Source organism: Myzus persicae, unplaced genomic scaffold (assembly GCF_001856785.1).
Source record: "Myzus persicae strain clone G006 unplaced genomic scaffold, MPER_G0061.0, whole genome shotgun sequence".
NCBI lineage: Eukaryota > Metazoa > Arthropoda > Insecta > Hemiptera > Aphididae > Myzus > Myzus persicae.
In genome coordinates this window covers 611,914-626,188 of record NW_019101783.1, presented here as the reverse complement: position 1 = coordinate 626,188, position 14,275 = coordinate 611,914, and the positions used below count along the sequence as shown (strand labels likewise).

At 34.1% G+C, this 14,275-nt stretch overlaps 1 protein-coding gene across 6 annotated transcripts in view; it reads left to right on the top strand.

The window, feature by feature from the left end:
- Positions 1 to 14,275, top strand: part of LOC111030397 (transcriptional enhancer factor TEF-1) — a 76,026-nt gene that overhangs the window by 26,994 nt on the left and 34,757 nt on the right. For 2 of the 6 annotated variants that reach the window (XM_022309859.1, XM_022309860.1), the window contains exon 3: positions 5,683 to 5,815. The exons of 2 other annotated variants lie outside the window; for them this stretch is intronic. In XM_022309859.1, coding sequence (XP_022165551.1) covers positions 5,776 to 5,815 — 40 coding nt within the window. In that variant the 5' untranslated portion in view covers positions 5,683 to 5,775. Of the gene's footprint in view, positions 1 to 126; positions 970 to 5,682; positions 5,816 to 14,275 lie in introns of those variants that run through there. 2 more of the 6 variants (XM_022309861.1, XM_022309858.1) reach the window with 2 other exon arrangements.

Here is a 14,275-nt window from a genome sequence, read left to right as displayed (position 1 = left end):
ATATACATTAAAAGAATATATAATATATATTTCAATATTGTAGGCCTCTGCGCGCCGTACCAGAGTGCTATTTAGCTATCGACACCATTCGTTTTCGTATCGCACACGCCACCGCAAGCTACTAGTACTACGTGTCGTGTGTTCCGTCTTGCAGCAGCGTGGTCTTTGGCGAGGTCCGTCGGTCATCGTTGTTTTTTATTCTTTCTCTCGTTATCGTTATTATTGTTGTTGTTGTGGTCCGAACGGGTTCGTACAGTATTTATTTTTATAATTCGACGTCAGTTCATGCGTCAATCAGTGTAAGATATCTATATATTATCATCTTAAACGTTAATATTCTATGGATATTTTATAACATACGCGTTTGTATAAATCGTCGCTTTCTAAACCCCCAACGACAACGCAGAAATAAGATCATTTTTTTAACGACGTTTTCCTTGTTGTGTACTTTAATATTATATAGGTCTCTAGTGCGGTCAATGGTATATTGTTAAAAATGATAATGACTTTTTGCATTCGAATAGGTATGTTGTAAGAATATGTTCGTTTTTGAAATAAAATTTTAATTTGATAGCCGCCACAGGTTTCATAATTTCCGACTGCACTTTTAAAGAACTATATATAATATTACAGTATTTACCGTTGTGTTATGTGCGAGATCAAAACGGCTCTATTGTTTAAACGTTTCAAAGAGTCGACCTATTGTTCGAGGCCGTCCGTTATTGGTGGATAAAATAGTGAAAATTTTTTTTAATCATGTGCCCACAAAACCGATTGAAGAGAAATCAATACAACGGCGGCAGCGTCGTGTATTCATATACGCACGCATAATGGAGACAAGGAGAGACCATTATTACATATTGTAAATCCCGTTCAAGGTCAAACCGATCCAGTTTTTTTTGGCGCCACTGTAGTATTATGGACGTCGATGACGATGACATAAGATACGAACTACTGAGAACCTTACAAGTAAAACACGCGTTGTTATTATTATTAATATTATTATTGTGTCGAAACCAAAAGTGCTCGAGACTTCTAAATAATTTATTTATTACTGCCGTGAATAATAATATTGTATAATATCTATTATATGGGTAATGATAACAATATTTTCATAGCAAATACTGAATGTCTGAATATATTATTAATTCCGTCCGTTTCGATGAGAAAATGATTATCTTATTATTATTAATCTTAATTATATCTGGTCGGCTGTGCGTTCCTTTTTTTTTATTTTCCCACCGTGTAACATTACACTTGCGCATAGCTTAGAGCCCCGGCTAATGTGTATTATAATAATATCATCGTAATACGCGTTCGCATATAATATAGAATATAAAGGTACGTAATGTACAGTACACGATATAGGGTATACCCTATTATAATATGAAATATATATTATATTATGGTAATAATAAAAAATGTACAGTAGTATAATATTACGGTTGGCGCCTACTTAATCGCATACGTTTTCCACAATCAATCTCTGTGTCATAAATAGTAATATTGTATATGATTTTGTTCTATTTTTCGATTTACCTTTTGCGTATACATTTAATATAAAATATAACTATATAAATTTATTATATCGACGACTTGAACAGATAACTGTTATTCTTCTCTTGTTTATCCTGTCGAGTTACAGTCGTTGTGCCTGGAGCCCGCGGTTGAACGGATGGGGTGTACGTTTAAAGTTCATTCATTTATTATTATGCGCTCGCCTACCTTAATAAGATGTACAGTGCACATATTGGTTTGTTTCTTAAAAAGTTCTATGATAATTATAGGTACTTGGGCTGTGGTTTTTTTTTTTGCTGCACCCCTTCACTCGTTTGTTTTTGATTCAACGCCGCCAGAAAGCCCAAATGACGAGGTATATACGTGTAAGCTTATGACTGTCATTCGTTAATCACTCAAACACTGCTCCACACAAGTAAATCGCGCATATTCCATTCCTATACCTAATATTTTTTATATTTTCTTGCAAGGTATACTTTTTTCGTTTCCGCGGATGTTTCAAAACTTTTCTTAATACAACTGCAGGTCGTTTCGTGAAATGTCTTCACTGTAGTGTACAATCGTAGACGCTGATGATGCGGTATTGAAATTCGAATCCTAAGCAAATCGATCGTCGTCGAATTACTATACAGGTATATAATCAGATGCGTATATAATTGCGTTTGTATACGATAAAGTATCATTATTGTGTTTATTATTTAAACCATTAAACTACATAATAATGTAGTGCGCTCGACACGAACGGGATTTCAATGATGATATAGGTATATAAACATTATAACCTAAAGACTAGCGGCTAAGCCGTTATTATTAATTCTTTTTTTCTATACCTAGTGGTGTTTTAATGAAATTTTATTATTGAAGTCGAAGAGAAAAAATGGATGTCACGTATAATCCTAATTGTTTTAACGAGCTGTATTAATGATATTTTTTTTTCTTGACTAACCTAGGCCTTGATCACAGTTCGATTACATTGAACGGTAAATCTTTGACGGTATATATATGCATTTATCCACGATATTGCAATTTGCGGGGTCCATATACCCGCCATATATTTATACAGCGGTACTACAATGTATGTCTATACATATATAATACTGATTACAGATAATTGATAATGTGATATTAAGTAATAATAAAAAATATAAGCCCATATTGCAAAAATGTCATTACCTCTATATTATTGTTATTATATTATATACCTAAGTTAACTGTAATGATATTACCACGATTGTGCTTGCGGTCACATGAGGCAACGATGATTGCATATCAATTATACATCAATAGACTCGTTTGTGCTGTGCAGTGTGTGGATAAACCACCATATTTATGGGCTTACATAAAAGTCATGATAATATCACGATAATGTATAAATTTTTTTAATAGTAAACGTTTTCTCCATTTACGTGTATAATAAAACGTTTTAAAAAAAAATGCTGATGTTGTGTGTTGAATAAAAAAATCATAAAAGATATTATATTATAATTTTGTTTAAAAAATTAAACTCGATCAAATGCAAATACTAAATAGAGACCACCTCTTTCATATTTTACCATTCATATAATATAAATATAGGTCTATAACGTGTACAAAATAAATATATCATTTATAAACCAACTGTGTGATAGCACAATGGATCAAAATATATTTATTATTTTTATTTTGAACTATGATTACATTTAAAAAAAACGTGAGATAGCTAAAATATATGTATACATTGATAATTATACCCTCTGGCTTTTCGCTTTTACCCTCCTTAATGCCAGTGACTTTTAATACCGCACACGGTTGTTTATTATAATTTTTTATTTCTGCAAGTTATTTAATAAAGTCATGTTTTCTCGACCCTGCAGCATTAAAAAATCCCAGCGACAAGATTTATTTTTCCTGTATAAAAATTATAACTCTTTTACGGGTGTATTATATTATTTATCGATAAGTATAATGTAAAAGGGGAAAAGCGATAATTAAGGGATAAAAGATATGGGTGTATTCTAAAAGGGATGACCGGCAGCTTTTGAACCCGCCAGCACGTGTTACCTCTAACCATTATTAATAATAAAGTATTTAGTTTTTAATTTTCGGGACAAGCGATGCATTAACTCACAAATTTTATTTTTGCACTCTCTTGAAAAGTAGAAAACTGCTTTTGATTACCACCTTTTGTCTTTTGCTGGTCAGTATGTTGTTTGGCGACGATAGCGTCGTACAAATTTGTAATCGATTTAGTTAGGTAGAAAAAATATATTATATATACATATTATATATAATATATACCGAATGAACGGCTATAAATTTATAATGATAATTTAATAAAATGCGGAACCGGTTTTGTACGGTAAATGCTGCTTGTAGTGTAGGTATGGTATCGGTATATAGCTGAAAGTATTCGTAGTATTTTTGCCGTCGCCTCAATGGCGATCGGCAGAATGCAGTTTTTGTTTCATCCGATGACAATAATCCTGTTGTCGTTCCAGAGAAAGAGAGACAGAAATGGAGTTTTTTTCGTTTCATTATTATTATTTTTTTTCTTCATTCGAGTAGGTCGAGAAATTAAAATTATTGCGTCCTTATTATTTAACACACATCTAAGAATAGTTGTGCGCTTGAGCAATAGCCGCGGCAGAGTATAAAAAATGTTTTAAAAAAAAAAATGCCGTCTCGTCTGGAAGTTAATCGCCAGCTCGTTTCTATACGAGAACCGTGTGAACCCATAAATTTCATGTTGGCCGGCAAATGTAATTCCATTGTTGTTTTGACCAATTGAATATTTGAATTTGTTTTTTAATAAATTCAGTGCCATATTATTAATATTGCGAGTCGTTTAAAGAATCGCCGACGGTGTTTATTTTACCTGAATTGTGCAGTTCTTCAATAATTGTACCTATTACTAGCGATTTTGTAATGATCTGTGATGGCAGTGGTAATAAAGAATACGAGATTTTACCGAATAAAAATGTTGAATAATTGTAATACCTGACCTTTCCACATTTGAGTAGGTAGTTGTTTTGTTATAAAAAATTAAGAAAACAATATTATTATCAAGCATTAATTGTAAAGTAAATGATATTAGAAGAAGAAAAAAGTATGGTTTTATAAAATATACAAAATAAACCCTTTGTGTTCAAAGACATAAGAACAATAAAGCGCGACAGAGAACGTTATAGAATAATGTTCTTTGTACAATTATTTTAATTTCTTTATTATTTTCGTGTCAGTCAAATCCTTTTTTTTCATTTCACTCCGTATAGTATAATAAAGGAGTTTTCGTCTTAAAGCCGATTACGTTTTTTAGTATAATATTATCATACTTTTAAGGTACATAATGTTTTATTTCTTATAGAGTATAGCGGAGCGCATATTTTATGCAACTCAAATACAGCACTAACCATAATGCGATTTTCATTTTCTATATTAAATGTCGATTTGTCGAGAATCGAGACCAAAATTTTTTTTCATTAAATTGCTGCATAATGCTGTAGCACAGACATTTTCTTAGTTAAACTATATATGGCTGTACACACGTGGCCTCTTGTTAATTTTTCGTATTACTTAGTACTTACATATACTTTTGGTTCCGCACTTTTAAAATTTAAACTGGAATTATTTGTTAATAATTAAAACAATATAAATGCTTAATGTCACAAATTATTAATTATTCAATCAACACCATAATTTCTTTATATGTTGTATCTCCATACTAAATTTTGTATTACACACAACAATAGGCGTATGTAAAAATAAACTAACCATGTAATATAATATGTACTATTATATACCTACATTACATTATTATTAGTTTATATCACCTACTATTATATATACTACTATAATAGATTAATAAAATACCTTATGATAATTTTTTAATATTGTACAAGATTTCTATACTTGAATGATTAAAATATTTTAATATTTAATTGCGATACAAGGAATTCAAAAATAATAGTTTAAACAAAGAAACTTTTTTGTGAAGATGAGCTCATCCGACTTGACGGCCTATTTTAGTTCTTTTTAGATAAAACCCTTGCGTTTTGGTTTTTCGATTATTTTTCTCTTTATTTTTATTTGTCATAAAACTTTTCTGTTCTACTTTTATTCACTTTTTTGTTATATTTTTCATTTATTTTTATTTTTTTTTTATGTTTTCGTTTGGCCTCATCTCAGCCCGTTCGTAGCATCCAGCTAAATCGTCATGCGTTTGCCAACGGCGTAATACGAGTACAAAAAGGGTTATATGTACATGAGCCAGCTTCTCAGATGTACCCGTTGTCGGAGGAAGATAGCATGACGTCCCCAGGTATGTTTTGTAACAGAAAAAAAAGAATATAGTCTTAGGAGATACAATATTTAGGAACTCGGCTTACGCGTGTACGCGCTTCTCATAACATAATACACATTTATATATATAATATTTTATGCGGACAACACATGATTGGACACGATGTAAGGTCAACACATTCGACTTCTTACGTCCAATGACCTCATCCGCTTCATCACCATCATCGACATCATTGTTACGAATATGACACAGACTCATTTTGCCGTGTAAAATATCGTATACGCGTATTCTACGTTATGTATAGTCAAATATTATGTCGTGCGTGTGACAATTCTCGTTATTTTCGGCTCGACAGCGCATTGGCCCAACAATCTATATAATATATATACATATGTATATCTAATCCGATATATTATTACGAAGATATTTATTTTTTTATTAGTTATTACGTAGGTTACCTACATATTAAATATGTATGATTTTACTGTGTTCATTATACTGACGCGGTGGTGTCTTATTGCAATTTCTGCTCGTTACATAATAATAATAATTATAATAAGCGCCGTGCAATGATTGTGTAGGTGTTTAATGTGTTCTGTGGTAACGCGTTATGATATTTCTACCTCGATAGACGATAATCATATTATAATATAAGGGACCGACCTATGTGTAAAAACATATTATTGATTGCACGTACGGCCACTGTTTTAATCTACGTTACAATTGTGAAATCGTCCAAATTAAAATATATAATATTATAACGACGGTAGGTACCTACGTATTATACTTTGAATCGCGGGATAGACTGCATTCTGTTGAGAACGAAAGAACCGTATTTACCTACACGCAGATGTATAATATGGTATTACAATTTACAATATCGTGTATTTTAACGTTTACGTAAAACGCGGAATGAAAAAGATTAAACACGGTTTGAGATTGAGATTTATCGAATCCCGCGATGATTCATGGCCCTACCTCTGCGTATGCATATTACATGTTTACAATCGTATACTGCGAAATATAATATATTATTATAATGTATACGAACGTTGTGTGTGTGTGCGTACACGTCACGCCGGTACGGTGTTTGAATTTTTATTTGTTTTTCGAGTTAAAAGTTTATTATTTTTCAAATTTCAAACAATTTCGGATACATTCGCATAACATTAACAAGGAAAAATTTGTTTTTACTTTTTTTTTTTTAGAAAATAACGTTTAACGAAAAAAAAGCGTCCGTTGTGTTATACACATTATCGCGATATAATATTATATTCGTCGTAGGTAGGTAGGTATACAACAAACGAATTCAACTTTTGAATATTTTATTTTATTTTTTATTTTGAAGTAGGTATATGTGTGCACAATGCACATATACATGCCATTCCGTAATAAACATTTTCGTACAGTACACGTATCCCCATATAATAATGATATAAATAATAAATCATTATTATAATATCCATCATACAAAGTTCTTTCATTTTTTTGCTGAGAATGTGTTGTTTTCATCAAATAATAATTACTTTATAGCGTTTACTGCACTGCAGCATCACATCGACGTCGTTGCCATATTATGATGTGTATACATATAATATTTATATTACGTAATATACATTATGCCTATACGGAATATTTTTTACTGACGGAATTCGGTCGAATGCAATTTTTAAAGACATTTCATATAATATAATTGTTTGCAGCGAAGGGGTGCAGGGTATATGCATACGTGTTCCCGTGCTGCTGTGCAGGGACAAAAACGTGTTATTAATTTTAAATCGAAAACGATACGATCATCGCATCACGTGCGGGATAACATTTTCGACCATCAATAATTTTCTTTTTCCCACACCCAAATCGAACGTCCGCGGCGTGGGCGGCCTAGCTACGGCTTTTGGGTCGCAGCTATGATACTGTTATTAGGTATATGGTAACATTGTGCATCGGTCAACAATAATCGCCCATGTATTTCTGAATTACATGTACCTATATGATATTATATTATACCATTATATTTTCGCTCTTTCAACAGCGGCCGTTTATATATCACGTTGTCGTCGTCGTGTACGTGTCTCGGTTCGGAGGAGCCCCGTCGGACCCGTCATCGTAAGGTTATGAGTTTATAATATATTACACGTATATAATATGATGAGACGGGGCCGAGGCATGGTCGACGGAGGTGCAGGTGTGCACGATGAATCACACCGTATAGAGTCGCCCAGAACTGTATAGGTATACGATCGCGCACGCACGCACACTCATTTATACTCAGTGAAACGTATTTCTCGGAACGGGCGTGTTCAATGGGGTGACCTTATATACTATAACGATACAATAAATGTATGATGTACACACACAGATACACACTCACTCACGGCGCGTTGTTGTCCATTGATATCGGCTTAGCGCCGTCCCTATTTTTATATTAAAAAGGTCTTCGGTGAGCGGGGAAACGAAAATCGTCTTGAAATCCGAATTCACACTGTATATATATAATGTTTGCAGCAACACCAGCCACTAATATTCTGTCGATAATCGTTTTCCGTCCCGTGAGCTCGACAATGCACCGCCACGGGCAACGCTGTTGCAGGTCACTATAATATTATTATCGTTATTATTGATGATTGATTATAATTCTATTCGCTAGAATGAAATAAAAGCAAACCCATAAATACGATTTAAAAAACACCTATAATCTGTATAGGTACAAAGTGGGTAGAGGGTGGTAATATTGTAATGTATCTAGTATAGGTGAGGTTAGTAGTTTATAACAAAAAAAGTTCAACGTGACCGATCGCTGTCGTCAAAAGGACTTCAAATGTGGTGAATCGACGTCGTCGTTTTGATCACGGCATTATAGGTACACTTGGTCGAAAGAATAGGTACATAATATGCGTTTATATGCACTCGGCGATACAACATAATATACAGCGATTTAAAATATTACTTACTCACGTTGTGCAGTTCAAAATCCTTACAAAGAGTGGTTTCCACTCTTAAACTATATATCGTTCGGCCAATTATCGTGTTTTCTGGCTACGGGTAACCGTTATGAGTTCGTTTCTTGTTCGAAATTTATAGTAATGTTTACCGAATTATTGCTTTAACAGAGCTTAAAATGTTTTCGTACAATATGAACTGCACCACTGTCAAAACGTTGGATTTTGCAAATACATAAAATATTTGATATGAATGTACCCAAATCGTTTTGGATTAAATAATATAGTCGCTGCAGTTGAAGTCTGATTATTGTTCCGTGGAACGCGTCCTTCCACGATGTTATGGGATTTGAAAGGTAACGTAATATAATACAGCATGAAACGCAATCGAATCTGGTAAATATACGGTGAGAGGGGTGCACCACATCACGTTTCATTATCCGTAATCGTTATTTCCTGGAACATGGCAACATACAACCATCACCCCCGCACCGACAAGTCGATTTTGGTCCAATTTCCAGACATTTTGAAATACCCAATATTATTATCGGGTCGTCCTGCATGCAGAGTGTAGTGGTGTACAAAATAGTAAACCACATATTAATATATAGTGTAACGTGTATAACGTGGTAAACATATTTGGTAATATGTCCAATGCCGCCTTGGCGTCCGCCCGAATGAATGGGGGACGTTTTTACGACCGTGTAAACAAGAGACCGTTTTTCACCCCGTCCAATTGTCACGCTGCTCTCAGATATATAAAATAGTGTGTGCGTGTGTGTGTCAAAACGGATTTTGTGTAATATGTATTATATAGGTATACGACGATTTACTATAATAGTAATAATAATAACAATAGTAATAATAATAATTATTATTATTCGTATCTATACACGGTTCATCTGACCAAGGGATACGGCTTGGTGGCGGCAGTGACTGCGACAGGTACATGTGGCAACGTCGCGAGTTACAAGTTACCTGAAAAAAAAAACACCGCCGATCCATTGTGGACGCCAAACCGGTTTTCGTTCCGGACGACACCTGTACACCGCCTACATTTTGTATTTTACACACACACTCAAGTCTCTCGTATACACACTCACACATGCGACAACAAAACGTAAATTAAAATATATACGTATGATATCCTTTTGCTTTCTCACGATCCTGGGACAACACATGCACACACACAGACACACACGACGACGAAGAGTTGACAACAGTCCGTACGAATACAGTCTCGATGAGTTCGCTCCCCGGGGTTGTTAACATGTAACATAATATCGAGTGTCTTGTGATTTTTATTAATTTTCACGCCGTTGTCGATCGCCCGTTAAATCACGCCGAGTAATCGTAACTAATGTGATTAGACTGATGGACTACTGAATTAAACGGCTGCTGATCTTATCAAAAGCTCGCACGGTTTCGTTTAATTATTTTTCGGTAATGCTCCTGGCTTTTAAACGATTTTCCGCGCTGACTTAGTTATACCTCTTATAGTCTCCGATTGTGCGTTCATTACAGACTAGGAAGGGAGTATAATATTATAATATTATTGTTGTTATTGTTATTACAACCGCTGCAGTCGGTCGTGTGCAAGCCTGTTTCATCGTTGGTGGTGTCTCTAGCTAGGGCACCATAGGGAAAGAATAATAAGTATGTAATATTATTATCATCCCGAGTGAATAGTGGATAAACTGGTTTGACGAACATCATCGTCAGCAGGACTGCTGCTTGTTTATCATTGTTGCCGACTCATATCGCTTGTGTGTGCATATACTATAAATAGAGGGACGTTATCGAGAGGAAACAATTACTATTATTGTTATCTTTTTTTTTAGCATTTCTAGGATAGGATATCTTGTTTACACGCCGTTGCAGGTCCCGGCACTCATCTCTTGGCCATCCGTCACCGTTCTGCTAACAATCGTATTCAAATCTACGACTTCAAAATTCACCTCCCCATCACCCCACACTTATTATGTACAATAATACAACGAACGAATGACTAGACGTACCGCATACAGAATGAATGGCTATTATGTGTCTGCGAGTACATTATGCATGTATGTGTGCGTGTGCACGCGAGCGCCCGTGTATACAAATCATGTAAATGTGCTATTGCCAGTGAAGTTAGGTTAATGTATGAGGCGTGGTTGTCTTTAAACGCAGTATATACGCTATACAGAGTGATTCATGATTGCTATTACATTTAAGATAATGTATGGATTGTACCTACTTGTAATAAAAGAAAGATAAATACGAAAATATTATCGACACAATATATCGACCTGTAGTCATTCATTTATGATATTATGAGTTAGACATTTATAAGTATTAGAAAAAAAAATAATATCAAAGGAGCTTACGTTTATTTTATGTATCAAAAGTTAGTACCTGTAGTATTTACATGTTTTTTACAGGTAAAAGAGTCGTACCGGTGAAATGTTCATACAAAATAGGTATAATCTGTTGAATTTAAAATTGCACTGCACATATTTAGTTATACGATTTCAATTAAAATGCAATAAAATAAATAATATATGTGGGTCAGTAAGAAGCAAGTCGCGTATAGTGCATTATACTATATTATGTTATATCGTGAAGTTTTCCTTTCTAATGCGCACGACGTGCTACTTGTATGTATTTTAGTCAACGCAGCAGTGCAGATAAAATACCATATATTAATATTATATATTATTATATAATAATTATCAGAATAAAATATAATTTCGATTTTATTGTAATCTGCAGTTACAGCCAGATTGTCCGTTATATAATATCGTTCGTCTATAAATTCGTCTCAAAACACATTCGTTTTTTATGTTTATGACTACTTATATTTATATATATATGTGTACAGTACCTGCAGATACCGTAGTGTTCTCAACTTTGGTGGGGCTTTATTTTTTAGTCTAATAATATGATATGATTAACGTGGGTCGTATTGCAACGGTATATACAATAAATAATAGACGCTCTCGTAAAAAGATTACGAAATTACGAATTGAATTCCCGACAACAGCAGTCATTTCACTTCCGAATACGATGGCAAAACATTATTTCAAAATAAATAATGTATTTGTATTGTTCCGGAAATTAAACTCGATAAACACACATATACTATGTATCTCGAGTCTTCCCCCTTGAGTACACACACACACACACACACACACACACACACACACACACACACACACACACACACACACACACACACACACACACATATTTAATATGTAAGCGTATGTTGAACTTGTTGCGAACGTCGTTTTATGTGTTTGTTTATTAAAACTGTGCCAGCGGTGGTGGTCGGATCGCGGCGGCACCGTACGTATAACGGTCCGTGAGAGGAAGGCGGCCCGCACGAATCCAAGAGACCGTGTAGCTTTGGCTGGTTCTCCGCGGGGCGTAACCGTATAAATATATGTATAATCTATTATAATATACATGTATACAACACACATTATGTAAATTTTACGCATTATATTCCGAAGCAGTGTCTCCGGCTCACGCACTGGTTTCGATAAATTTGAACGGCGGCGGCGCGGAGCGGTAGTAGCAGCTATAGGCATATATTATAATGTAGTTGTGTTGTAATCGTATGCAAATCGGTATGCCAAAGAACCACCAATTTAGGTATTAATAGCGATTATTATGTAGGTCGCGCGAATCGCGAGAGACTTGAGACCCGTGAGAGATTATTATATGTATGCGTATGGACGTTTCTTATTCTTGTAGGTACCTGCAGCGGCACACGCTCTCAGCACTTTCCGCAAGCGGCGAAAAATCTACCGCGGTTAAAAGCTCTCGTCGCTCGTCGTGAACCATCGTCTCGTTCGCCTTATTTTGTCTTTTTCTTCGTCGTATATACATTATCATTATTATCATATTGTTACTGCATTGTTGTCGTTATTTTCGGTCCTCGTTTGAAATGTATCTGTTGTATACGTGCTCTGACGACGAAAGACACTGGGGGCAGCGGTGGCGGTAGTGGTAGTCCATAAGTACGTATTACACATAATTTTAAAACTCATACAATAATATTAATTTCAACTCGCCTACAACTATATATATTGTTTATAATATTATAATAAGTATTACATTTCTAACCGGTTACCATTGACCATGGAGATGCATCCGTCCAAAACTGTAGAGTTATGACAATTTATTTTGATTATTATCGAAAAAACAACCACTCTCGTGTGCGATGTTAACACTTAATATAATTTTATAGATGGTTATTAGTTATTACGTATGCAATTGTCCTTAACGTCAATTTTTTGTAAAAATAATTCTGCTAGGCGATCACCAAACAGAAAAATAATGTTAAATTGAACCTGCGCATTCGTTATATTATTTTTAATTTTTAATTTTGTTATTTGTCGTGTTCTCTGATTTGAATGTATCAATCTGTTGAAATTCGTTATTATTAACGCTTCACTTGATATAAAATATAATACTATATTCAAGTGTTTATTTTCTGTTTAAAAAGTGATATTATATATGCAAACGGATGCATGCAATTATAATTATAATTATTGTATCGCAAAAATGTATTACGTTCGCGATCATTTTTCTATATATCTAGATTCAGTTTGATCAGTTTGAAATATATTGTAAATTGTAATATTCTCACTTGTTTTTTCTCGAAGTGCTCATATTTTTCAAGGTTTTTCGTATGATTAATGTTCTTTATCGTGTCGCGTTTTATATATGTGTAGAACATTTTTTTTCAGTTCTGAAATAGGTTTTTTTTATTTCGCTAATGCACGCTTTTTTTCTCAAGTGCCAAAAACAATTATTGTTATATCAGTGGGCCTCCCCGAGACGAACGTGTATATTCATGATACATATATTATAACGTGTTAGTGTGTGTAATACATCGTGAGTCTGCTGCTCCGTCTTCCCGCTGGTCAAGTTAATTATACAATTTGGCACACGTTCTCCTCGTCGTTGGCTCCGATCCTCCCGGAGTGACGACTTTTCCGCCGAAACTATTTTCATTCGCCGCCTTCGCCGTTCATTCATGGCGTCATCACGTATAGTCACGTCGTTTTTTCTTCGGTCGTTTTTAGCCGGGTAATTATATTATTATGTGTGATGTTTTAAATTTGTATTATTATTGCTACAGTGATTTTAGAACTTTTCATTCAAGGCGAAGCGCGTACGCACAACACTAACTCTACTACACGCCTACTCTTGTATTTGAACGACTTTTATTCCCACTAGCTCATATACTTAGCATTAATCATGTAACTTATAAACATCAGGCGACATCAAAAAATTATGTACTGCGCATAATGGTTATAATTACTTATTATGTACCTAGATCATCTTATAGTATATAAGTACGGAGCTTTACAAATTGTATAATAATACAGGTGCGTTCCAAATCTGATATCGATTAAAAAAATGTAAATGAATATTTACGTTTTTGCATTTTATAACCACATTATTAATTATTATGTTTAAACATAAGTTGTATGTTTTATTTTATATCAATATCCGTTCGCATTATATTTTTTTATTTCGCTTT